The sequence below is a fragment of the Chenopodium album genome, chromosome 9, assembly GCF_948465745.1.
Source record: "Chenopodium album chromosome 9, dcCheAlbu1.1, whole genome shotgun sequence".
NCBI classification, from domain to species: Eukaryota; Viridiplantae; Streptophyta; class Magnoliopsida; order Caryophyllales; family Amaranthaceae; genus Chenopodium; species Chenopodium album.
In genome coordinates, this window is record NC_137842.1 from 4548256 (window position 1) to 4576195 (window position 27940).

The window sequence follows — 27940 nt, forward strand, 5'->3', positions numbered from 1 at the left end:
TTCATCCTCATCCCCGCCCATCCCCATCCCTACGATAGGTCCAATATTCATCCCCATCCCCGTCAGGTACAACTCCAAAACCATTCCCGTCCCACCCCCCACTTAGATATCCATCCCCACCTAATCCTCACCAAAAATCCGCCTAATTCCAACCTAATCACCGTCTCTCAATACACAATCTTACATGATTAATACAAATTACAATAATAATAATTTTTTTTAATATTACATACATTTTTGTTTATAATATAAGGCCTCGTTCTTTAGAGCTGCTCTACTCTGCTCTGCTCTGCTTTGCTGAAATATGCTCTCCTCTGCTTCCATCTACTCTCCTTAAAAATAATATATACTTAATAATTAATATTTAATAATAATAATAAATAATTAATATTTAATAATAATAATAAATAATTAATATTTAATAATAATAATAAATAATTAATATTTAATAATAATAATAAATAATTAATATTTAATAATAATTTGAAAAATTAATATTTAATAATAACAATAATAAATATTTAATATTTAATAATAATAATATTAATAAAAATGAATATCTAATAATAATAATAAATAATTAATATTTAATAATAATAATAATAATTATTATTATTTAATAATTATAATAATAATTTATATTTAATAATAATAATAATAATAATAATGATGATGATTATGATGATGATATTTTCTCAAATAAAAATAATGATAATAATACTTAATAATAATAATAATAATAATAAAAATTAATATTTAAATATAATAACTATATTTAAATGTAGTAATAATTATTAATTTTTAATAAAAATAATAATTAAAAAATATTTAATAGTTTTAATAATAATAATAATTAATATTTAATAATAATATTTAATTATTATAATAAAAATGAGATAATATTAATAATAGTAATAGTAGTAGTAGTAGTATTATTATTATTATTAGTAATAATAATAATAATTATTATTATTTAATAATTATAATAAAAATAAATAATATTTAATAGTAATAATAATACTAATGAATAGATGTTTTATAATAAAAACTAATATTTAAATATAATAATAATTATTAATTTTTTAATAATAATAATAAAAATTATAATTAGATAATAATAATAATTATAATAATAATATTTAATGATTATAATAATGATTAATATTTAATAATAATATTTAATGATTATAATAATAGTAGTAGTATGAAGTATTATAATTAATATTTTATTTCACGTAAATATTTTATAAAATAGTATAAAAGTATATTATTTTGCTTTTAAAAATATATAAATATGGGTATGAGGTAGGGAAGCGAACTAGGGATGTGGCAGATAAGAAGTGCGGCGGGACGGGTACAACTTAAAATCCATCCCCGCCTTATCGCCCATGGCGGGTATGGTTTTTATCCCCGTCCCCGCCCCACCACCTGCCAAACCGAAAGCCATCCCGCCCCACTGAGGCGGGGATGGGCGGGTCTCCTACTTAACCCGTCCCACTGACATCCCTAATCATATGTGGGGCGGGGATGGACGGGTCTCCTACTTAAACTGCCCCACTGACGTCCCTTATTCACACGGGTCCTAATTAATTGGACTTAAGCTAAGCAACATTTTTAGGTTTATTGATAGGTTTATGATATGGAGCATATAGTATTGGACTTAAGTTGAACAAAAGTTGAACTAGAAGAGTAGAAGTTGACAGAAAATTGAAAAAGATTATGAAACTCACTCTAAAATCTTACTCCCATTTTGAAATTACGCTCCATTTCACAACGCATAAACCCTAAAAACCTCCAATAAACCCCCCTTTCCCCCCTCAATTTCACACCCTCAATTTCTCTGTAATTCGATCTTCCCCAAAAATGTTCTCACCTGCTACTTCTACCAGGAAGAAATCCAGTTACAGAAGTTCCAAAGATCATAATGTCGCCCAGATTAAGCCGCTTTCCTTCGATTCTTCTCCAATTACTCCTAATCGCACTTCGATTGCCGACGGTTCAATCCCTAATCGCCCCAATACTGGCACTCCTGCTCCTTGGGCTTCTCGCCTTTCTGTTCTTGCCAGGTTCCTTCTAATTTCTTTTATTTATGATTTTTAGTAGATTTTATTATATCTTTTAATCATGTTGTTAGTATTTGCTTTGATTATTTGGAAAATTGGTGGATTTTTAACTTGCAAATAAGTGTGCTTTTGGTTGTTTTGTTGGTTATTGTAATGCAAATGTTATAGTATTGGTAATGACAGGAGATTACTATAATTGGTGTTATAATGTCTATTAATCGGTGCTTATAGATTACAGTATTCATGTTTGAAATTTTGAATTGGTTAAGGGTATTGCGTTTCGTTTGGACCCGTTAAGAGAAAAATTGTATATTGATGCTTCGGAAATGAGCGTGATTACTACTTACTAGGAGTAGTATATTACAATTTGGAAAAGCTGAACTATGTGTTGGGGGAATGGGGTTGGGTTGGCATTGCATGCTGCAATGGAATTGGGGTTTTGATGGAAATTCTGTAGATATGCTGAATTAGTTTGCAATTCGGTATGTCACGAATTGTTCAGCTTTCAAACTTTTTTATGCTGTTACTTAAGCTGCACGTTAGAGAAAGGCGATGCAATGTTGAATTTCATATCTCATATAGTTTGCATTTTCAATTAATACTACCTCCGATTTTTTTTAGTTGCAACTTTGAAATATTTTATATCTCTCAGATAATACCCCAAAGTTGCAACTAAAAAAAATTGGAGGTAGTATTTGATTATAATTATATGCCCTATCCATGTTGGAAGCCTTTTCCTATTGTACTGTTCACAATCGTAGAATGTATTGTGCTAATACATGTACTCAATGGTGACTAGATTCTGAACAAAGATCAGTGTTAGAAGTATTGTCTGATAATTTCTTCCTATTATATTTTAAATCTTTGGCTTATTTGGGAGTATTCTTGCCGTTCATGCTGAATTGTATCCTGTTTGAAATAAGCTGTATAATTGAGAATGCCTGATGACTTTTAGGTATGATACTCAGATTCAGTATTGAGTATTGGACTTGAGAGTCACATGTTGAAAATTTTTAATTTATAGAAATTGGGATTAGGGACAGCATTTACAAGATAGACACAAGGGTAACGATACTTAAAAAAATCAACTTTCAATATCTGTGCTTTAGATAATAGACTTTTGAGCTGAAGATGAGCATCACAAAAGTTGAAAAGCATGTTCTGTAACTTTGCAGCAAACACAGTAATTTCAGCCTCATGTCTTTTCTAACCTTATTAATCCTTTTGATCCTTGAAATAGGGAATCATCTCTGTGGCTGTGTAGAGTTGTGCATCTTTAGAAATTCTAATGAAGAATTGACCACTTGCTAAAAAAACTATAATTGATGTCAATCATGTCATGGAAGCAGGTCTAATGAAGGGGCTTGTATCTTGAAGCAGTTATTATAGCTGGACTCACTTTAGATGATATGCTTTATTAAATGTAGAATAATCATTTAGCTTATAGAAGGGAAACTTATTTGTTTAAAGGCTCGTATGTTGAGGCATTTTGAGTTCAATCCTTCTTCAGCATATTCTTATCTACTTCCTCCTTTTTTTATATGCATCACTTTCCAAACATGGAAGTTTTAATTTAGATGCATTACATTCCATTTTAGTTTATAAATTCTCTCTATCTCTCTCCTACCACATGGGTCCCCTTTCTCCTCTCTCTCTCATCTCCGAAAATTGCCTAGGAGTCCGCGATTCCTAAAGTGATGCATGTCATGCATCTAAAAAAAAGAAAGTGGTATTTCTCTGCTGTTGAATTAACCTGCATTATCATTGCCTGTTTGAAGTTAGGACAGAGGTAGTGTTGCAAGTTCTTATTTGCTATTCCAGTGACTTAATGCTATGTGTCTTTTTGTGGCCAGAATCCCCCCAGCAAAGAAAAGTGAAGACAATAGAGAACCATCAGAACCTGTGTATGTTGGAGACTTTCCGCAAGTTGTTCATGATGAACAAGCTAGTTATCTGCGGAAGACTGTCCCAGGTTAAAGTTAATTTTATTATTGTTATTTTCATTTATCTATACAACAACCTTGACCTTTTTCTGGCTACCTGTTGGGAATTGAACCATATATATATATATATATATTTTTTTTTTTTTTTTTTCCTGAATGGGACACTGTTGGAATTGCTGTGGCAGGTGAAGCGTGCATTGCTGGTGGGATGGACAAGGAAACTGGTTTGTCATGGATGATTTGTGGAAGTAAACTTTTTATATGGAGCTACCTTTCACCTGCTGCTTCGAAGAAATGTGTGGTTCTTAATCTTCCAGCAGATATTTCTGAAATCAGCAGTAGAAATGCATACCTTGGTGATACTTGGTTGCTTTGTATCATAAATTGGGACAATGTTCATCAGAGTAGCAGTATAGTAAAGCAGTTGAACTCAGCTGGAGTTGTTTTATGCAATCAAAGAAGTCGAGCTATTGTATATTGGCCTGATATATATTCAGATGACAGGGCTAATTCTGGAATCAGCCTTGCTTCTTCTGAAGAGCTAGGGATCATTTCTTCAATGGAAAATGGTAAGAGTCCTCCAAGTAGATTGCAATCAGACAATAGGCTAGAACGCCTTTCAGCTAATTCTAATTCTTTTACCTCCTTCATCGCTTCTGCCATCCCCTCCTATCACCATGCTTGTGTTGCACTTGCCACTAGCTCCAATGGTGAACTCTGGCAGTTTATCTGCAGACCTGCTGGAATTCTGCGTCAGAATGTTGGTAATATCTTGTCAACTTCTGTTAGTGGCTATAGTCAACCGTCAGGGAGCAAGGGGTATCCTAGATCTCTTTTATGGCGATTTCCATCCCTCCTGACCGGAGAAGCTTCCAGACAGTTTTTCATGTTGACTGATCATGAAATACAATGTTTCAGCATTCAACTGTCACCTAATCCAACTTTGTCAAAAGTCTGGTCCCATGAAATCATCGGCACTGATACTGATCTAGAAATTAAGAAGGACTTGGCTGGACAGAAGAGAATATGGCCTTTGGATATTCAGGTAGATGAACATGGTAAAGAAATAACCATTCTTGTTGCTATATTCTGTAAGGATCGTCTAAGCAGTTCAAGCTACACACAATATTCTCTTTTGACTATGCAATATAAATCTGGTTTAGATGAAGCATTCAATAACTTTACAAATGTAAGGGTGTTAGAGAAGAAGTCTCCTGTACATGTTATTATTCCCAAAGCAAGAGTGGAAGAAGAGGAATTCTTATTTAAAATGAGATTGAGAGTCGGGGGAAAGCCTTCAGGATCTGCTTTCATACTCTCTGGAGATGGAACCGCAACTGTCTCCTATTTTTGGAGAAACTCAACCATGCTTTACCAATTTGATCTGCCGTATGATGCTGGAAAAGTTATTGATGCTTCAATTTTCCCTTCTACTGATGATACAGAAGAGGGTTCCTGGGTTGTACTGACCGAGAAAGCTGGTGTTTGGGCAATACCGGAGAAGGCGGTTTTATCTGGTGGAGTTGAACCTCCAGAGCGAAGCTTGTCACGCAAAGGAAGCTCAAATGAAAAGTCTGGTGCAGAAGAGAATAAAAAACTTCTGTTTTCAGCTAGTGTTTCTCCTGCAAAAGCTGGTGTAGATGCTCAAGATATTGGTAGCATGCAGAAGGCTGGTTTTACAAAGGTTGCTGGCAGGAATGCTCAAGATGAAGAAGCAGAGGCTTTACTCAATCGTCTGTTTCATGATTATCTCTTGTCAGGCCAGGTTGATGGGTCTCTTGAAAAACTGAAGAATTCTAGGGCATTTGAAAGGGATGGAGAAACTAATGCGTTTGTTCGGGCAAGCAAATCTATTGTTGATTCTCTGGCTAAGCATTGGACAACTACCAGAGGTGCCGAAATTGTTTCTTTGGCTGTTGTATCGAACCAACTAATAGAGAAGCAACAAAAACATGAAAATTTTCTTCAGTTTCTGGCTATATCCAAGTGTCATGAAGAGCTATGTGCGAAACAAAGTAAGTACATTTCTTCTGACTTACACTTTTTTTCTTCTTCTTGTTCATCTATATATTATTCTAGTTCATGAGTAAGGAATGTTTCATCATCTGTGTCTGCTTTTGATTTGATTGGAAGACTTGCATGGCCCTTATAATTGTTCTTTCTTCTTAACTGGTTAAGAGCAAGACTGAGATTGTGTATGTGGAAAGTTTAAATATTACGAAGTCCTTGGCTAAAAACATCTTGTTTGTGGGCCATAAATTTTTGAGTAAGCAACACATAGTTTTCCCTCATTTACTTTTAGGCATTTCATAGAGATCCACTCACAAGTAATGGTGGATTCTTTCACTTTGCCCATGGAGGTTTTCTCTTTTTTTATTTTTATTTTTTTTATTTAAGTTATAAAAGATTTGGAAAACCAACCATATTATACACTATTTTTCTTCCTATATCCACTCACTGGATTTGAAATTACTATATGCATTTTTTGTTTATATATGCCTAGCATTTTGGTCATCCTGGCCCTAAGTATTGGGAAATGAAGCATAATTGCATAAAGATTACTATAGCCTGTATCAATGGTTTGTATTGTACTCCCTACCCTATTAATTAAAAAACCAATTAAGTTGTAGCATATTCTACTAAGATTTGTGGCCCTTGGTTCCTACTCTTAAGATCGAAAGGATTCTTATCCAATTATTTCTGTTCTTTATCTGACTGCTTGAATAATCTCAAAATTCATTTGCAGATGGACTCCTTACATTGTAATATGCTGTAATATTTGTTTTATTGTAGACTTTGTAATGTTAGTGGGATAGAATTACTCTCCAATTTTATCATTGGTGTACCATGGATGAAAATGAAGTACTTGATTGAATTCTTGCATGTCTTCCTTGCTTTCTTTGTTTGACTAAAGAGCTCCCTGGCTCACCTGTCATCCCTTGCAGAATTGTCTTTATGGAATAAAATTCAGACAAGATTCACACAAATCACCAGCCCTAACTTTAAGCCTGAAAAGCAATCTATTCCTTGTTGACTTTGCTGGCCTCTGTACAATGTAATTAGGGGATGTGAAGAAATCAGGAAATTTAAGTAATGGAAACATGGTAAATCAACTTGCAATTATTTGTAGGTTGTAAATGTTTTTATATTAATGGGTTTTTTTTTTTGAGTATGTAAGATAAATCAGAACGCACATGTTTTGAGGTTGGTTTTGTGGAATAAAATTTCATTTTATGACCATTGTAAGTAAAATATCATAGAGATCTATGGTATGTGTACTGAAGTTTTGAACTAACCTAATGCTTTACTATGTCAGCAATTCCTTATCACTATCTTCTTTTGGATTGTTGCTTTTGGTGATTAGAGGCTTCGTAAAATATGCTACAGTGAACCCATGGGACATGGTTATATTTCATACAACTAGGCAATTAGAATTAAGTTATAGAACCTATACTTGGATGAAAAGCTAGATTTCAATTTTTATAAAATTGATAATGTTTGTGCTCAAAAATATCTTTTAGGTGATTGAAGACTACTGCTATGCCTTTGTCTTTTTTCTCTGTTTTGTCTTCTGTGTTTGGGGTTTATTAATTAATATGTGGATTACTTGTTTCTTTCATTCCTCTCTTCTTTGGGTATCAAAATGCCAACTCTGCATGGTCTATATCTTCTCAACTGACAATTGAATCATTAATCTGGCGTAATGTGTTTTCTAGGATATGCTCTCCAAATTATATTGGAAGATGGTGAAAAGCTGGCTGGTATGATTCAATTAAGGGAACTGCAAAATATGATCAGTCAGAGCCGTTCAGTTGGAGTCAGCTCCCAGCATTCAAGTGCCAACGGGGAAGTTTCAGGTTCTTTATGGGATCTAATTCAGATAGTTGGTGAGAGAGCCCGCAGAAACACAGTTCTTTTGATGGATAGGGATAATGCTGAAGTGTTCTACAGTAAGATTTCTAATCTGGAAGAAGTATTTTATAGCTTGGACAGGCACTTGGATCACATTATAAATGTGGGCCAGCCATTTAAGGCTCAGGTCCAGCGAGTTTGTGAACTGTCAAAAGCATGTGTGACTTTACTCCGCAGTGCTATGCACTATAGAAATGAGCATCATATGTGGTATCCACCTCCCGAAGGCTTGATGCCTTGGTATAGCCAGCCTGTTGTTCGTGATGGGCTCTGGAGTGTTGCTTCTTTTATGACTAAAATTTTGGATGATTCATCTGGAATTGATTTGTCTTCTAAGTCAGATATATGTTCTCATCTTGAGGTGCTAGCTGATGTAGTATTAGAGGCATACGTTGGTGCCATCACTGCGAAAATTGAGCGTGGGGAAGAGCATAAAGGCCTCTCAGATGAGTATTGGAGAAAAAGGGATACTCTTCTTGACTCTCTCTATCAGCAGATTAAGGTCTTTGTGAATGCTAGATTCCAGGTTTGTTCTCTGTTCATTAAATATCTAGTTAATATTATTGCAAGACTTAGCATTATTGTATGCCTAGTTCCACCTGTTTCTTCTTAGATATATGTTTATCATTTGTGTTAAAGAATACTTTTACATAAGGTTTGGTGGATTAAATGTAAAAGATATAAATAGATAAAGGTGAAATGGAAATTCATGTGGGGCTATACTATAGAAATTGGTAAGGCAAGGAGATTTATTTATTTATGTTGTCAAATCTTCACTTTCTTCCCAATTGAGCCAGTTCTCCTGTGTTAGAAGAGAAGAAATTTAAGTGAAGTGTAGATATAGCTTAAATTTGTATATTCTTGTTGAGTCACCATTAACTTGGGTATATTTGGCCTATAAGCATAAAGCCTCTAATGAAAGTACTCTTCTTTTGTTGTGACTGTGGTGTATGCTTGAGAACTTTGGTATCATAGTTTGTTTGAGTAAATGCTTGTTGTAAAGGGTTCCGTAGAAGTTGAATGAAGTGAAGATAGGTTTGTGATGAAGTCTCTGTTTTATAAATTTTTTGGCCCAGATAGGCATGGTTGGTTTGGTTCCCCCTCACCTCCTATTTTGGAAATTGTTTAGTGTCAAGACTGCAGATTTAATATTGTATAACTTTGAAATTTTGTAGGATTCAGCTGATGAGAAAGAACAGAAAGAAGTAGTTCTTAAAGAATTGTCGTCAAATTTGTTGTCTGTTGCAAGGCGGCATGAAGCCTATCGGACTCTTTGGAACATTTGCTGTGACCTCAATGATTCCAATCTTCTGAAAGAGCTTATGGTATGGTCTTTATTCCGTTACAGTGGAAAATTTTGTGTTAAATTGCTGAATCTTTGCATCTTTTGCAGTACTTCCTTTTGCTTAATTTTTCCATTGCTAAATTTTTTCCTGATCTAGAAGGTATCTATGGCAAAATTTCCCCATGATAATGCTTTGTTAGAATTAGCTGATTGGGATGCTCTTTTTAATTTATTAATTTAGAAATTCTTGCTACTTTAAATTTTACTTTTTATTTTTTATGTTTTTATTTTTATTTATTTAAATGTAGTAAACAACGTCTATCAAATTTAACTTGAAATCTTGAGAAGTATTGTGGCTCAATTACCCTTGAACGTGTAATAGACTGATCTTACTGCTGACTCACGCAAATAACGGTAAAACTAGATATTCTGATTTTACTGTTTGGCCAGCCTAAAGAAGAACTCTTTGGCCTTCAAAGATGTGAGGATGAAAATTCGAAACATGACCAAAATGCTGTTGGAAGTCCAAACTCTGGCACAAACTTATGTTCTTGGAAGGATCATAGCATTAAATTACATGCAATGATGCCCGGATCTTTTTTCGCTGCTTCACTTGTGTATGCACAACAGGACTTGTTATGTCCGAAGAATGAGAGGATTTTCCTATTCTCACTAAACTAGAAACCAAATCTTTATATAAATCATAATCACCGTCTCTGATAGTCTTTGATGACTCAAAGAAGATGAGTATGATTGAAGTTCATTTGGAAATTTGCATCAACTTTATTTTATTGATCTTAAAGTTTATGCATTAAGTTACAAGTAAAGAGAATAAAAATTAAAGCATTGGGTTTTATTATATAGGCGATCATTACTGTGTTGTCGTCACCTATCTGTTTCCAGGGGTGGTCATTGGCTTGCAGGGAGAAAATAGTCATTGAGTTGTGTCTTGTACTGTTGTACATCAGTACATAAGGACGTCAATGCTGTTTTTCTCCCTCTGGGTGCATTTTATTGCAGTACTTGACTTTTGCCATCAAATTTCTTTCAGTGTATTTTGAGCTTATTCTCCTTTTTCATTTTAGTAAAACAGACTACTATTAATCGAGGAAATCCAAAGGCTGAAGAGAGAGGTCTAATAAAAACAGTGGGCGAGTGCAAAAGAATAGCTAAAGAGACAATTTTTTAAGGGGATCTTTTTTTATTTTTATTTGTTCATCTTACTACCTCCGTTTCCTATTATCTGCATCTTTGGGACTCGACACGGACTCCAAGTCAAAATTTTTTAATGGTGACTAATGATTTTAAGAGTATGTAATGTAGGAGAGAGAAAGTGAGGAAGACTAATTCACCCAAGCCACATTTAACTAAACCACCACCTTCTCACCCACCCCACCATCGTCGTCGACGTACCACCACTGAAACCCACCCACTGCCTTCACTACCACTAAACCTCCATATGCACTCCTAAAACCGCCATTACCACCCCAAAATATCGTCTCAAACCCACGAAATCACCCCACCCTATGTGAGAAACACACTGACAACAACCCTAACGACCCAGAAACCGATCCGACCACCAATGGTACCATTGTGCTACACTCTTCGAAAAAATCCCAAAAAAAAAATAAAAATGAAAGATCCAGCCAAAAAATAACGAACCACGCACAAGCACTTTCTTCTTCATTTTAGATCTAAATTCCCCGAAATTAACGGTTCCATTGTACTCGAGGTGAAATCTGTCGAAAGTGGAGTCATGACGGGTAGTCAATTGCGCCGGAGAAAGAGTGAGCAGATCTAATGGAGGAGAGAGAAAGATGGTGAAAGATGAAGATGATGATAAATATTTTGATGGATTTGGTGAATGGATGGCAGAAGTTGACGAAGAGAATTGAATGAATTAGTTTGGGTGGAAATGCTTAGTTTAATTTAGTTTGATTATTGTATTAACATGTTTTGATTTAATGTTGTAATTCAAATTAAGAAATTTTAAGTAAGGGTAGTTATGTCATTTCGATTAAATTTTTTTACTAAATAAGGAAAGTTTGGAAAAGTTCCACATAATTTGAAGTGTCCATATTTAGTAAAAGTTGCAGATAATAAGAAATGGAGGTAGTATATTTTAGTAGTATCATGAGATTGAAAAGATAGAGTCTGAGAAGAATTATAATTATATACCGAGAGGAAATGATAATAAAAGAACCATGGTTTTATGCACAGAAGTGTCAATAAAAGGTTTAAATCATAAGAATATCCATGCCCTTGTGTCCATAAAATTGGGCATTATTAAGTGGTTATTGTCTCTCCATGTTTAAAATTTTCCATTTTGGACACTTGGAGTTGAATCCATACCCTAGTCCAACATCAGCCTGAGTCTGAGCTTCACAGTTTAGACTAAGGGAATGTGTTTACTAATCCCAAAACTTTTCTGAAATACTTAGACATTTGACCAGAGTCTTCATGTGTTCTGCGTTCTTTTGACAAGTAATATATTTTTTATAGGCTGTTTGTTTACTTTAAACAAGTGATTATATATAGAGCAGCCTCACCTTTCAATTTGCTGAACATCTGTTTTGTGCATTTTGATATTGATGTTGATTTATCTGTTTGCTAATCCGTTTGCTACTCTACCAACTGTCTGAAGTTTGGAATAACAACTGCTGTGATGCTGCTTTATGGGGACTGCATAACTATTAAACAGATATTCAGTGTTTGAATATATATGGCCCTGACCAAAAACTTTTATCTTGTTAAACAGTTTTCTTTTTCAATCTGTTGCATCTAGTGTTTGTGTCAGATGCCTGAGACCTTGATATTATTTTTTGCTGTGCAGCATGAAAGCATGGGACCCAGAGGAGGGTTTAGTTATTTCGTTTTTGAGCAATTGTATGCGAATGGACAATTTCCAAAACTTCTGAGGCTAGGGGAAGAGTTTACTCAGGAACTTGTAATATTTTTGAAGGATCACCCGGATCTTCTGTGGCTTCATGAAGTTTATCTTCACCAATATTCTGGTGCTTCGAAAACTCTTCATGGTTTGGCACTCTCTGGAGATGAAAGATTGTTTTCAGCTTCTGAGAAGGAGACAGAACTAGATTCTAGAAAAACAGACTTAAAATTGTCCGAAAGGAAGCGTCTCTTGCATTTATCAAAGATTGCTGCAATTGCAGGTTTGACTAACTGTTTTTCATTGTACAACACTTTGCTCTTTTCCTTTTTTTTTTTATTTTTTTTTTATTTTTTATTTATAAATTAAAATTTCAAGTGCACTGCTTCTTTCAATTGCTTATAATCTATTGAAACTGTTTAAACTGATTCTATTTGCTGTGCTTCCATCTGTGCTCTGGGATGATTCAGAATTTGCAATTTTGAAATTTGAATATGAAGTGGTTTTATATCCAAACTTTATCCTTATATGAGTGTATGAAAGGGGAGTTATACTGGGAGGATTGGAGGAGAGGAAGGGATGGGAAAAAAAAAACAGCTGTTAAGCTTGTAGTCTTTGCCATATTCCTTATCTTGAGTGAAATTGCTCTAGTTGTGTCTTCATGAGGCCTACATTTGACTACAGGCTTGCTATCTAGTTCTGCACAAATTAGATCATTCTTGAGATACTTTTTATCAATGTTGTAATTTTTTATTAACATAGGTGTTTTAGCCTTTGTTTAATGAACATTATGTTCTTGTTCAATTAAAGGTAGAGATTGTGATCAATATCAAGCCATTAAACATGTGATACCTTTTTTTTTTGAAACAAAACATGTGATACATTTGACCGACATAACTTTGGAACTTTATTTGAATAATGGACTGCACTCACAGATACACCAGGTGCTGTAATTCATTTTCTTTTTATGCATGTCATGGACTAAGCTACCTGGATTGTTTGTTTTCTGGTCCTACCCATGTCAACAGCCATGACACAGATCTCAACATCAAATTTGTGACCCTCCAATTTAGGGTCAGAAGTGAACCTGGGAGTTAAAGGAAGATAGTTTGATAGGGGGAGAGTTGGAGAATAGAATAAGAATAAGTTGTGATTTGTAGAGATGTGAATCTTACATACAAGCTTGAGGATTTTGAATAAATGAAATTAGTATCAGAATATGAAGTTTAATGGGTGATCAAAGGTGATACTAGTTCTAGGCTCAGTTATGAATTAATGAATGGAGTGAGGATGGTTTGCATTAAAATTTTAGATAAAGAGAAAAATGCGATTCTATTAGACTTCTATAGAAGACATGGTAGGGACTAGTGTTGAAGGTTTTGTCAAAAACTTAATTCTTTCACAGATGGATGCAAGTTTAGGAGGCCATTGAAAAAGTAGGGAAGGTGGGCTGAACTCTTGATGGGATTAGTAGACAATTGGCACTACTAGTGAAGTTCCATTTTTTTGAGGTTATTGTGAAAGCATAAACTTCAGCTACATATCTCTCATTCTCTTGTTTTCAAGCATCAATCTATTAAGGTTGGGGAATATTCAACATTTTTATTGCGTGAGCTTATGAGATTGTCATGAAACTGCTGGTTGATAAGTGTAAGGGTGTTGCTCTTCTATTGTGCTTTTGTAGGGGAGCACAGATCTTGGATGTGGTTCTTGAGGTTTTATATAAGGTGTGTTGGAATGTTGCGAGCATGGTTGTGTTTTGAGAGGCTGAGTTGGGCCTTTCATGATATGGTGCATGAGGGGGGGTGGTCTGGTCATACGGTGAGCATTGGATATTTGGATGTGCTTATGTGCTAGACAAAAAGGTTGCTCTTCTAATATTTACTTTGTCCTACCAAAAAATGTCTTCTCTCGGGTATATAGTTTAAGGGTTGGTGTCTTGGAATGTCTTTCTTATTAGAAACTGTTCTAAGCCTTAATAACATTGGGTATCAAGAGAGTATGGGTTGTTTGGAGGTGGGTACGATGTTTTTGTCTCATAGGATTTTCTGTCTTTTACCCTGTTGGTTAGTTTTTTGATAAAAAAATGGTCAGTTAGTTAGTTTTTCCTCCATTATCTCTCTTGATGGAACTTTGTTCGCTTTGTTGTGTAAGCATAAAGTCTTCATGGTATGGGACAATAATTTTGGAGTAAGTTGTTTGTGGGAGTCTTGGTCTGTCTTTTGGAAATGTTATATATTACTCTTCATGGTGCAATTATTAAAGGCCATACTGTGGTGCATTTGGCAAGATAGAAATACAAGAATCATACTGGGCCCTTTTTACAGCGCAATTTGCTGTGATAGGGTCTGTTTAGAATTTTTACTGCTACTACCGAATCAAGTGTCCTGTACAAACCCTCTAATATAACAATATAATTTACAATCTGGCAGGCAAAGATGCGGTCTATGAGGCAGAAATAGAACGTATTGATGCAGACTTGAAGATCTTGAAGTCACAGGTATCTTTAGATAGAACATAATCACATATTTACTTAAGACATTTCTGATAAATGTTGGTGCTTGTTTTGTAAGGTTTAATTAGCCCAATGCTTTTATGTTTCTAATTCTATTGAACATGAACTGAATTCAATCTGTGACTCTTGGTTGATAATATCCTTGTGAAAGTTGTTTCTATCGTGTTTCAAAATCTAGGACATGCTAAGTTCTTATCTTGATTTCACAATGTGAAACTCTCAAACTAGTTTATTCCTTCCATTTCATATTAACTATCATCTAAGATGACACATTTTTTTAGAGTTAGTTATGGCATTGATAAAAAATACTCCATAGTGTCAACAAACATATCGACGATATCGTAGTGCATTGATGACAGACAATATGGATTATGGAACAATAAGGTTAGTTATTGTAGAATAGAGTGAGTTTCATTTCAACCCTATAATTACAACTTTTTTCCTAACCTGAAGGCTGAAGCCATTTAATATGATGTGCTAATGACATACCCGTCAAATGGGATTCTCTTCTTTTTAATTTATCATCTATCTAATCTCTTCACAAGTTTTAAATGCCCTTTGATCAACGTTGGAGGCAGCTTTTTTTATTGTGCAAAATTTGGTTCATTCTCAAGTGTTCTTTAATCAAATTCATAACCTTGGTATGTACTGAGCGGGTTAATACCAAACTCGTGATTCAGTAATCTTCCTTGTCACCATACTTGGATGTTTCATCACTGTCATCTATATGCTGAAATCTGCTATTTGCATCGCTGTCAAGTCTGTCAAAGTATCAGCTCCCTATCCTTACTTGTTAGTAATTGGCTGCTTGATAACTTCCTGTCCATCTTCCTATCCTTCCAAAAACTAAGGAACTGAATAAAGTTTTTTTTTACGCATAGTTAGATCTGGGACTTTTTTATCTTTCTACTTTGTGGTTGTGCTTCATCCATTAATTGGTTAAGGCTGCCTATTGCAGGAAGATATCTTGGAACTATATCCTGATGACATAGAGAAGCAGAAAATCGGACAACGACTCCTCCCTCCTTGGGATCTTATCAAACTGTGCCTCAAAGGTCAAACACCAGAGCTGTTGTTAAGGGCTTTTGATGTGTTTGCCTGGACTAGTTCTTCCTTCCGAAAATCCAATAAATCACTTCTAGTAGATTGCTGGAAAAGTGCAGTTGATCAGGATGACTGGGAAAAGCTCTATCAATTTTCCATCACGGAAGGGTGGAGTGATGAGGACACAATGCGGGTTTTGCAGAAGACTATGCTTTTCCTGGCAGCAAGGAGGTGTTATGGACCGGAATCAGACATGTACGAAGGAAGTTTTGATGAAGTGTTGCCCTTGAGGCAAGAGAACAGTGAGCTGTCAAGTTTGAAAGATTCTAGCTCTTCTGTTGAAGCAATCTTGATGCAGCATAAAGACTTCTCAGATGCTGGCAAGCTAATGCTAACTGCTCTAATGTCAGGAAGTGCTCAAGTAGATACTAGCAGGGCCGATGGGCCAATCCCCATGGAGTAGCAACAGTTGGATGATTGTGACGATGTAAGGGAGTAATTTAGTATGCTGTAACTGAGGGTTTACATCCCTTCTAAAAGATTAGCAAAAAGAAATATTGTTAACATAGCTTTTACTGTACATATGAGAACTCTTTAGACTAGATTTTTGAAAGGTCTTACGGAGTTACGGATGTACAATTTTGCTAGAATCTATCGACAAGAAATTTAGAATGTGTTGCAATTATGTTTATGGAGCAAAACATTAGTTATCCCCTAAAAATGATCCAGAGGCATCCTGTACTGGTGAAGCCTTTAGAGACATCTGGCCTGTACTGTGAAATAGGCGTCATGTACCTTTGTCATGTACTTTGTATTATAGTGAATCTTACCATTTATAGAAGTTAAGATTGTGATAAATATCAATAAATAGGTGAAGTCAGAAGACTTGATCCCAATTCAAATCAATGTACTCAGATGAGCTTGTGCATGATGCAATAATAAATCCCAAGAATTCATACCCTGATCCAAATTCACTAGCTAAATATCCCCAAACCCGATTAGGATCATTATGGGTGCTCTGTATTTAATTTGCTTTACGCAATTAAAGGAAGGAGGGAGTACATTGTTTTACAAATCTTGATATTTGGAATAAGATTAATTTTTAAATGTACTTTTTTTTTGGATAGAAAAAGATGGTTGAATTGTTATTACTCCGTAAAAGTTAAACTAGTGCATTGAGCCACATAGACGTTTATTGAATTGCCCATTAAGTCATCAGTTCAATTTTTCTGGTCGGGTTCGGGTTCATATTACGAAGTGCATAGTCATATTCTTAAAATTAACTTAGCCATTTAAGTTTAAGTTCGGATTCAGCTTTGTCATCTCTTACAAAAAACCCTCTTTCAAGAATTCTAGAATTTTTTTCCCAATTTATTTATTTCATTAAAATAAGGATAAGTGAAAATGGATTGAATCTGATTTGTTTATTATAATGACAGCAATGGCGCTCACCTTACAACGTTATACTTATTCATTTCTGCGGAAAAAAGATGGGAATTGCCCCTTCAATCAAAGGTGATATTTTTCATTTTTTTTTTAATTCTGGAAATTTTGCCTGCTTTTAAAATTTTAATTTCGTGGTAATGGCATTTGCATATTTTGTTAAAATATTCATTTTTGGGCAGCTTTGGAATTCATTTTCTAAAATTTGGCAAAATTAGATTTTTTTTTTTTTTTTTTTTTTTTAAGAGAGAAACCATATATTGTTAGGTAAATTTTGATTTTTAAGATCATAGAACCAAAATTTTTTTCAACACTATAGAAAAAAAAATTCATTCTTCTTTGTAGTGTTAAAGTGTTTTTTTTTTTTTTTTTTTTTTTTTTTTTTTTTTTTTTTTTTTTTTTTAAGTGATGAAAAACATTTTCAAGGTTTTTTGTGGGGTTAAAAATCAAAATTTTCTATTGTTAATGATATACTTGTCATATTTTATAGGGGTTTAGGACACTAAAAATAATTGATGAGTGAATGGTATTATTACTAATGTTGGTTATTCGCGATCATGTAGAAACGAAGTTGAACATGAGAGGACAATTGTAGGTGCAACTGATGATAGAGGTGGTTTGCCTAAAGATTAGTTGATAGAGATATTGTCTAGGCTGGCCGTGTCGCGATACAAGTGTGTGTGCAAATCTTGGTATTCTCTTATTTCGTGTTCTGATTTCATATCCAAGCACCTACAAAACTATTATCATAAAGACCATAGTTGGCATGGTTGTCTCCTCGCCGTGTATCCTAATCCTGTATGCATGGCTGCACTTGATACATCAAAGAATAAAAACTACTTTTCTCCTGGTTTTTCTGTATTTATATATTAAACATTCATATCTATATACATCAAACTGTCTATGGAGATATGTTCATATACATACTACCTCCGTTAAAGGTTATGTGCAACGACTAGACATTTTCCCTCTCTGCTTTATGTCAAATCGTTGCACATAACCTGTAACGGAGGTAGTATATACGAAGAAACTCGCAGGCCAACTTTTAGCTGATCAACAAAAAGGTGGATGATAATCGACATTATCTCCTCATGATCTACTATTAGAACCTAACGCAGATTTTTAACATGGCAGAGCTTATTTTCTGCATGTGTTCTGGTGTATCTGATAACTTTGGTTTGTTGCAATTGCATGACAATTGTTTGCTTTCGTTTCCATCTTTAGATGATTTAGCATTAGGTCTTCAAGGTTGACAATGAGAAACTTTTGACATTGGTCATTAGTCATTATTCCTAGGATTACTTTGGAAACCATTGTATGCTTTGCAGAGCTCAATAAACTATAACCATGTCCTTCTTCTTCTCTTATTTATTAAAAAAATGTGCTCTGTATTTTCCCTCAAACTGATCACAGTATCCTACCACGCATAAATTGCTTTTGTTCAGAGCACTTTTACTGATACATCGTCAGAAACCTTCAGCTCCACTATGTGGTATGTTGGAGGAGAAGGAGGTGGCATCATAGGAATTTCGTGATACTTAAGTTTTGCATCTGAAGCTTTTCTTCGCACTTCTTTTATAAATTTGTGATATATGTCTGCAGTTGGAGTTTGCAGGCCTAAGCTGATTAACTCTGACGAGACTTGTAGAAGCCATATTGATATAATTATATATGCAACTGATAATTTCATTTTGAACCTTTGCACAGAATTTGAAAGAAATTGAAAAGGCAAACTTGTTTCTCTCAATATTTTCCCTCAATTACTTTTGAAATTATAACTTCTCTTTCGTTCATTTCCTATCTGTTATATAGGGGAACGAAGATAAGAAAATGGTATTTTTAGGAGAGAAGAAGCAATCAAATACATCTAATTTTTCTATTAGGGGAAATCAGATTGCATGAAGTGGTGTATGAGTGTATGCGCTCATATATTGCTATGTTAAACAACCGACCACAATGTAAACATGCACTATACACACATACTCAACTTTCCTCAATGTAGTAACCAATCACAAGGCATAAATGCAGTGTACACACATTTCTAACTTTCCCTAACATAACAGCCATCCCCTTATAGCATTATCTTATCGCAGACGGTTCAGAAAAGTTAAAAACAAGCAAGGTAATAAGAACAGCTTAAAGCATGTCTAACATACTGCACAAGTGACAGAAAGTAGATGATGATAATAGATAATTACCTCTAACAGCTGCAGCATAACATGCATACTTCTTTCAAAATATAAGAGACGAGTCTTTTCAACCATAGCTGCTAAGATTTGATGGGTTCACAATTTACCATAGTACCAGATTACACCAGATATGAAAGGATATATATATTTGTATCTACTCTTATATGAAAATGATTTGATTTTTAAATTAATTCTACACCCACAATTCCACAACCATATTACACGAAAATCTTAATGTAAGTTAAGACCTTCAATCTAACATGAAATATAGTGCAAAGGAAGCTATTTACTCTAGTAAACTTGTTGAATCATCACATAGAATTGGAATTCATAAGCACTTAGACTTGTTCGATAACTTGAATAAAAAACACAACTCTTAAAAAAGGCCAAAAGAATTCTTAAACTTGATACAAGCGAAATGAGTTTCAAGTTCCACTGCTAAAATAGAGTATACAATACACCTGTTTAGGCTCACCATTTTAACCTCCAATCGTAGTTAATTAAAATTGTGTGTCCAGTGACTACAGCACCATTGCCATTTATTGTTGAAGCCAGCAACATTGCCATTATATGTTGCACTTCTGTTCTGCATCATCTGTCACTCACTACTGATGGGTTATCTATGATCTTTCCTACAGTTTGGTTTCAAGTCACTTGATTCTAAAAACTTTACATATCAGTCAACAGTAAGAAAATGCATAAATTCCTCAACATTAAGTCATGAAAATGAAATGTTTAAGTCATGAAATTCCTTCAGATGCTACAAAACTTGAGGGTGAGCTATTCCTGACATGCATTTGTTCCAACCCTCGTGCTTTTTTTCAGTATTTTTTTTCAGATAGACCAGTACATATTTTCATTCCATGATCACATACGCTGAGAAATTGATACATACACTAAAATAAATCCTGATGGAGCAGGCTTGTCATCTTCATTAAAAAAAACCTTCTGATTATCTAAGTACTGATTGTTATGTATCAAAGAAATTTAGAATTCAATTAATAAAGAAGGTAAAACATAAAGAAATTTTCTTAAGTCCCTAGGATTTCCAATTATATACTACACTGTGTATTGATGAAGTATACTGTGTATAGTTTGGACTAAAGATATCCAGCAAGATTTATAATATTTCAAGGTAAAAGTGTTGGAGATTTCCAGCGAAGTATCACATTTTTACAACGCACCATAGATTCATGCATACTGCATAATTTCAAAGTGTGAGACCATAAAATGTTAACTCTATCTCAAAGGCACAGGTGAGTGAACAGAGTCCTGGAGTTGAAATCATAACACACTAATTTGCAGATGCATGTCATTTCATGTCCTGGAGCAAAAGACTATTGATTTGTAAAGAAAGGGTAAGTGATCGAATTCGTGTAAAATCTATCATATCCCAGCTAAGAAATATATCATACAGTGCAAAAGAAGTTATTTACTCTTGTAGACTTACTAAATCATTAACTACAAAACACAAAACTTTTGGTTTAAGAAAGAAAGGAGCTTGCAACTTTTTTTTTAATCTCTATTTCTCTTGGATATGAATACTAGCAAAATATAACTTCCAATGGAAAAGGTGAAGATGTAAATAGTGATAAATACAAGTAATCTGATTGAAAACCGTTCAACAGTTCTGCTTGAGATCTTAATCTCAACTACATAAGAATCAATACTGATGTCTACTCATGGTCTCAAGGATCATATATATGAAACTGCATACGCAGCTTACAAATTAAAATTTAACATACACCATTCAGACTAATTAAATTAGGTTGGGACTCTATACAATCGATCAACCATCTTTAATATAAACAAATTTCCTTTGTCTCCTCTAGATACCCTGCAAAAGCCAAAAAAAAAAAAAAAAAAAAAAAATCTTTCATGAGTGACATATATATCAATAGAGAGGTTCTTTCAATTCACTTGATTTAAAACTAATCATATCAGTCAAAAATAAAAAAATGCAGAAATTCCTCAACATTAAGTCATGAAAATGAATGCCTATTTAATGATAGTTGTTTTGCCTTGTTTAATCATCAGTTAGAGGTAGCTAGCTTCCTTAAGATGCTATGAAACTTGACAGTGAGCTATTACTGACATCGCGCACATTCTTACTTTTATTTCAAATAGATGAGTAGATATAGTCACATTGTTGCATCCCATGATAACATACGCTTGAACAAAACTTACCGCAAATCCTCATCCAAGTAAGTAATATCCAGAGAGCCATACTGAGTTCTTTCTGGTGCCTTCACAGGTATCTACAAAAGTGAAGTCGCGCTAGCTATAAACACACTTTATGGTAAATATTGTACATCAACTAATCATCATAAAGGCACAAATTTATCCTAATAACTAATATGAATTGAAGTAATTCATAATATGGAATTAGTACTCATGATAATGGACTTCTCGTACAAGTATCACTCTAGTCAATTAACATCATACAATCAAGTATAAATTGTAGTAAAAGAAGATTACCAGTCCCAGTATTCTGAAATAATCTAATTTCACAGCCACTTTTCTTGAATTAATCGGCAAAAGCTCTGCTGTTACCTGAAAACCATCCATTTATCAAAAAGAATATCTAAACGGAAGCACTTCATGATCACTAGCCACTTCTAAGTAAATTACGACAAAAATGAGCTTAAGGACAGTAAACATGATGATATTGCAGGCTACATATTATGCAAGAATCATGTAATTAATAGCAACATTATTGAGAAAAGTATGCTTGTTACAACGTCAACAAGAATCCAATCAACTTAACCTGGTTAAAGAATGGCCAAGTCTCCATATTTTGGGCTCGAAGAGTGTCCAGATTAATGGCTTGGTAGTTAACCCTTGACCTTAAGAACTTAGGTCTCTGTCAAAAAAGCAAACAATCCTAGATATAATTGTTCATCATTGCCTTTAAAACCAAACTTGCAGAATTTATCAAGAAAGATTTAACAGAATAAAACAAGACAATATATTACCTCATTTTGTAAAAGTGATTTAGAGGTTGTGTAAATGAGCTCCCATTTACCATTCAGTAAATCAGACTTCAGTGGCTTTTTTGTTGGATTTACTGCTTCTAGCTTCCGCGTAAGCTTATAAAGACAAAATGTTAATGTACAATTAGAGAAAAACTACAAATAACTTACCAATCCTTACATTTTCTTCAGCAAGACTTTCTTAATTAACTACTACAATTCACATTTGTCATTACAAACCAATGAGGTCTTGTCCTAGTGGTAAGACTGATGGTTTGAATCTCCCATCCATTAGTTATAATTTGTAATGCCCTTGTGACTCATTCAGACCAAAAACATGTGCCGTATTCCATCATTTATAATTTGTAATGCTTTTGTGACTCATTCGGACCAAAACATTTGCCATATTCCATCATTTATACGTAGTAAATTTGTAATGTCCTTGTGACTCATTCGGATCAATTCAAAGACTTTGAAACTGAACAAACAATAGAGAAAACCAACCAACCTGATCAATCCTCTGCTGGTCATCAGGAGTGGCATCAACTCCCATATCAAGAGGCTCAATAGCCATAAGAAGCTCCTCCTTTAATTTTAAAAATTTGGGATCTTTTCTGCTGGTCAAAAAACCAGGAAAAAAGGATACTTTTGTTTTGGTACTTTTTCTGCTGCATTTTTTAGCAGGAAGTGGATTATGTGAGAGATGTTTGAAGGTGGGTTTGCTTGGAAAACGAAGTTTTGGTGAGGAAAAAGGAAGAAATAAGGGACATTTTGTGACAGGATCATTTGCAAGTACAAGTATTTTGGAGAGAGAATTAGAAGATGAGGCCATACTGATACTGATACTGACACTGACACTGATACTGATTGGTTTCAGATGCAATGGTTGTAGCCTTGTCGTGAAATAAGTAACTGTTCTTCTAGATTATTAACGAAATAAGGATAGTACAAGTACGTTACAAAAGGGTGCAAAGTTAGATATAAAAGAATACCAAGTACTCGGTATATGATAATGTTTTGACTAATTAAAAAGGAGATACTAGTTAATCTTTAACAAAGCAAAGCTTTCATGAGTGATGTTTTTGACTATAAAAAGGAGGTAGTAGTCTCCCATGTGTGGTGTTTGGTGAGTTTAATGAGATAGTGAGCTTGGAGGAAAAGGAAGGTGGGGTACGTACCTCGTAGTGAGATCTTTATGGATGCTTTTTGTAATGCTATCGATGATTGTAGAATGGGATTTGGGGTATAAGGGTAGCATTTTCATATGGAAGAAAGGAAACTCTCTTGCAACGAACAAGTAAAAAAGCACGTAGACTGAAATGTGGTCATCATACATGGCTTAAAACCGATAAGAAATCACTTGAAAAATTACATAATATGGCTAGAAAGATTAGCATCTGAAGACTATCAGAACTATTCCAATCAACCATAGTCTATGATAAGTTCTCCACCGCCATCAGAGCTTTTTCTTTTAGAATTTGATTCAGTCAGCTCCATTGCCGGTGGGCAAATCACAATTTGATTAAGCTTGTGTACTTACTCTTTCACGGCCCACTTGTGCGCTTTGCAAGAAAATCAGTTGCAGGCGTAGGTGCAGGTGAGAGAACTAAGTGAAACCTGAAGAAGAGTTCACAGTAACACACAGAGCAACATATAACAATATTTTCTTAAAAAGCTGAAGCATCCAGTAAATCAGTAGTCATAAAATCTAGAAGTCCTACACTGAATCTTCTTTTATGTCAATCATTTACCATGAGAAGCCCTCTACAGATGAACACAAAATTAAACGAGTAATGTCTGTGAACAAAGTTTCCCCAAAATTAAATTAAAATTTTTAAAAAAAAACTACTTATAGCAATATCTAATTGCAGATGGTTCAAAAAAGTAAAAAACGAGTGATATAACAAGAACATCTTGAAGAATGTCAAACATACTGCACAAGTAACAGATAGAAAATGAAAATCATACGAAGTAATAGACAATTTCCAAACAGCTGCAGCATGCATACTTTAAAAACAAAAGAGATGAGTCTTTTTAACCATATTTCCTCATAGCAGCTAAATTTTGATGGGTTCCCAACTTACCATAGTACCAGATTACACTAGATTTGAAAGCTTAAAATAGATTCACAAATGAATCGTATGTTTATATCTACTCTTATATCAGAACTTCAGAAGTGCATTTTTCATCTCTAGCCTCTTGAAACATGTATTTTTTTTTTTAATCCTACATTTGCAACCATAATTACATGAAAATCTTAATGCAAGTTGAGACATTATGAGCATTAAAGATTAAAAATCTGAATGAAATAGTCCTAGAAATGAAGTAAGCAAAATTATTCTAACACAAGTTTTAGTATACTTTATGTTGTATCGTAGCCTAAATCCCTTAAACTCCTGGCAAACTGTAGAAACAGAGATGTCAAGCAAAAGTAAAGAAGTCAACTATACGCGCAGGCAGATTAAACATAGAATTCATAAGCACTTAGACTTGTTCGATAACTTGAATAAAAAACACTACTCTAAAAAAGGCCAAAAGAATTCTTAAACTTGATACAAGCGAAATGAGTTCAAATTGCCAAAATAGAAACACGACACACCTGTTTAGGTTCTCCATTTTGACCCTCAATCGTAGTTGAAATTATGTCCAGTGACAGCACCTTGGCCATCTACTATTGTTGAAACCAGCAACATTGCTGTTATATACTTATATGTTGCACTTCTGTTCTGCATCATCTATCACTCACTACATGATAGTTTATCTATTACCTTTCTTACAGTATTGTCACAATTTACAACAAGCAATAACGACTAAGAGTTAAAGGAGATGTATATATTCGTAAAATTGAGCTTTTGAGGATATAGCCCTACAATTGAGTGTTCCATGCAAAATTCATACAAATTATTACATCAAAAGTAATCTGATCAAAATAAAGTTCAACACTTCTGCTTGGGATCTTGATCTCAACAACATATATATCAAAACTGATATACTCATGGTCTGGAGGATAATATGAAAGTGCACTTTTATTAGCAATTTACATAAGCAGCTTACAAATTACAATTTGACATACACCTTTCAGAGTGTCTAAGCGCGTAATGCTAGCTTTTAGATATACAATTGTCTGAGGGACTTATACATGTATAGTGTATACACAAAGACTAATTATCTTGGGATTTTGTACAATCGATCAACCATTTTTAATATAAACAAATTTCCTTTGTCTCCTCTAGATACTCTGCAAAAGCGAAAAAAAAAAAAAAAATGCATCTTTCATGAGTGACATATCCACCAATGGAGCAGGTCTTTCATTTCATTTGATTAAAAAAACCAATCATATCAGTCCTCGAATGTAAAAAAATGCAGAAATTTCTCAACATTAAGTCAAGAAAATGAAATGCCTATATATAACTACTGTATTAAAGCTAGGTGTTTATTTGCAATGTTTAATCAGTTAGAGGTTGCTAGCTTCCTTCAGATGCTACAAAACTTGATAGTGAGCTAGTACTGACAGGCATTTGTTACTCATCCTCTCGCGCACATTCTTACTTCCTTTTTTCAGATAGATCAGTGCATATTGTCACATTGCTGCATCCCATGATCACATATGCTGAGAAATTGATACACTAATATAAATCCGGATGGAGCAAGCTTGTCACCTTCATTAAAAAACCTTCTAATTATCTAAGTACTGCTTATTAGTATCAAAGAAATTCAGAATTCAATTAATAAAGAAGATAAAATATTAATAGAATTTCTCAAGTCGCTAGGATTTCCAACTATATACTACTATGTATCAATGAAGAATACTGTTGATAGTTTGGACTGAAGATATCTCATTAGCTATTTAACTAACACTACAATGTAAATCAAGAGTGCTGTGGACTTTGTATATTCGTTATTCTGACGTATGTGTCTGATAGGATAATCATTCTGAAAACAAAACTTACCGTAGATCCTCATCCAAGTAAGTAATATCCAGAGAGCCATACTGAGTTCTTTCCGGTGCCTTCACAGGTATCTACAAAAGTGAAGCCGCGCTAGCTATAAACACACTTCATGGTAAATATTGTACATCAACTAATCATCATAAAGGCAGTTTTTTATCCTAATAACTAATATGAAGTAATTTATATATGGAAACTAGTACTCTAGTCAATTTTATTTACTTAAACATCATATAATCAAGTATAAATTATAGATTAAGAAGATTACCAGTCCCAGTATTTTGAAATAATCAAATTTCACAGCCACCTTTCTTGAATTTATCGGCAAGAGATCTGCTGTTACCTGAAAACCATCCAATGTAAACACAAGGGTGATTAAACAGAAAACGCCGAACATCTGTTTAAATTAACCAGCAATTTTCATTCAGGAAGGAAAGATACTAACTACTAAGTTACTATAACAATATCAAATAAGAATATCTAAATAAAAGCACTCCAGGATCACAAGCCAATTCTAATAAAGGTCGACGAAAATGAGTTTAAGGACAGTAAACGTGATGAAATTGCAGGCTACATATAATGCAAGAATTATGTACTTAATAACAATATTATTGATTAAAGCACGCTTGTTTCGAAATGTCTACAAGAATACAATCAACTTAACCTGGTTAAAGAAAGGCCAAGTCTCCAAATTTTGGGCTCGAAGAGTGTCCAAATTAATGGCTTGGTAATTAACCCTTGATCTTAAGAACTTAGGTCTCTGTCAAACAAGAAAACAATACTTAATATTATTGTTCATCATTGCCTTTAAAACTTAACTTGCAGAATTTATCAAGTAGAAAGATTTAAGACAATAAATTACCTCATTTTGTAAAATTGATTTAGAGGTTGTGTAAATGAGCTCCCATTTACCATTCAGTAAATCAGACTTCAGTGGCTCTTTCGTTGGATTTACTGCTTCTAGCTTCCGCGTAAGCTTATAAAAACAAAAAATTAAGGTATAATTAGAGAAAAAATTATAAATAATTCATCAATCCTTACAGTTTCTTTAGCAAGATTTTCTTAATTAACTACTATTATCCACATTTGACATTGCAAACCAATGAGGTCTTAAACTGAGGGTCAGTGTTAGAGATATGAGATAATCAATATTATCATTGGAATAACAGTCTGTGTACAATAGGTCATAGGTTCGAATCTCCCATCCATCATTTATAATTTGTAATGTCCTTGCGACTCATTCAAAGACGTCGAAACTAAGCAAACAAGAGAGAAAACCAACCAACCAACCAACCTGATCAATCCTCTGCTGGTCATCAGGGGTGGCATTAGCACCCCTATCAAGAGGCTCAATGGCCATAAGAAGCTCCTCCTTTAATTTTAAGGCTTTGGGATCTTTTCTGTTGGTTAAAAAACCAGGAAAAAAGGATACTTTTGTTCTGATACTTGTCCTGCTGCACTTTTCAGCAGGAAGTGAGAGATGTTTGAAGGTGGGTTTGCTTGGAAAATGAAGATTTGATGAGGAAGAAGGAAGAAATAAGGGAAATTTTGTGATAGGATCATTTGCAATTATAATTTTGGAGAGAGAATATGAAGATGAGGCCATACTGATACTGGTTTCAGAACAAAACTGATGGTGGGGATGTGTAACTTTTGTCGATAATAGCTGTTTTTCTCTTTTTTTTTGGGGGGGGAGCCATAAGGGCGGAGATGAGAATCGATTTAAGACAATCTTAGAAT

General features: G+C 34.1%; 3 protein-coding genes across 3 annotated transcripts; 1 reads left to right on the top strand and 2 right to left on the bottom strand.

The window, feature by feature from the left end:
* Nucleotides 1–1730: 1730 nt before the first annotated feature.
* Nucleotides 1731–16548, top strand: LOC145558291 (nuclear pore complex protein NUP133-like). Its single transcript, XM_081619485.1, has 8 exons — nt 1731–2066; nt 3917–4035; nt 4192–6021; nt 7723–8444; nt 9094–9243; nt 12037–12373; nt 14523–14590; nt 15564–16548. The coding sequence occupies exons 1-8, from the start codon at nt 1864–1866 to the stop codon at nt 16110–16112; spliced, it is 3978 nt and encodes a 1325-aa protein (XP_081475611.1). The 5' UTR covers nt 1731–1863; the 3' UTR covers nt 16113–16548.
* Nucleotides 16549–20807: 4259 nt separating this feature from the next.
* LOC145559432 (putative plastid-lipid-associated protein 4, chloroplastic) lies at nt 20808–23328 on the bottom strand. Its single transcript, XM_081620851.1, has 6 exons — nt 22762–23328; nt 22257–22370; nt 22049–22144; nt 21760–21834; nt 21469–21539; nt 20808–21118 (listed from the first exon to the last, which is right to left on the bottom strand). The coding sequence occupies exons 1-6, from the start codon at nt 23083–23085 to the stop codon at nt 21046–21048; spliced, it is 753 nt and encodes a 250-aa protein (XP_081476977.1). The 5' UTR covers nt 23086–23328; the 3' UTR covers nt 20808–21045.
* Nucleotides 23329–25259: 1931 nt separating this feature from the next.
* LOC145559433 (putative plastid-lipid-associated protein 4, chloroplastic) lies at nt 25260–27850 on the bottom strand. Its single transcript, XM_081620853.1, has 6 exons — nt 27495–27850; nt 27063–27176; nt 26865–26960; nt 26469–26543; nt 26204–26274; nt 25260–25491 (listed from the first exon to the last, which is right to left on the bottom strand). Exons 1-6 carry the CDS (start codon nt 27804–27806, stop codon nt 25419–25421), a joined length of 741 nt encoding a protein of 246 aa, XP_081476979.1. The 5' UTR covers nt 27807–27850; the 3' UTR covers nt 25260–25418.
* Between the last annotated feature and the right edge of the window lie 90 nt (nt 27851–27940).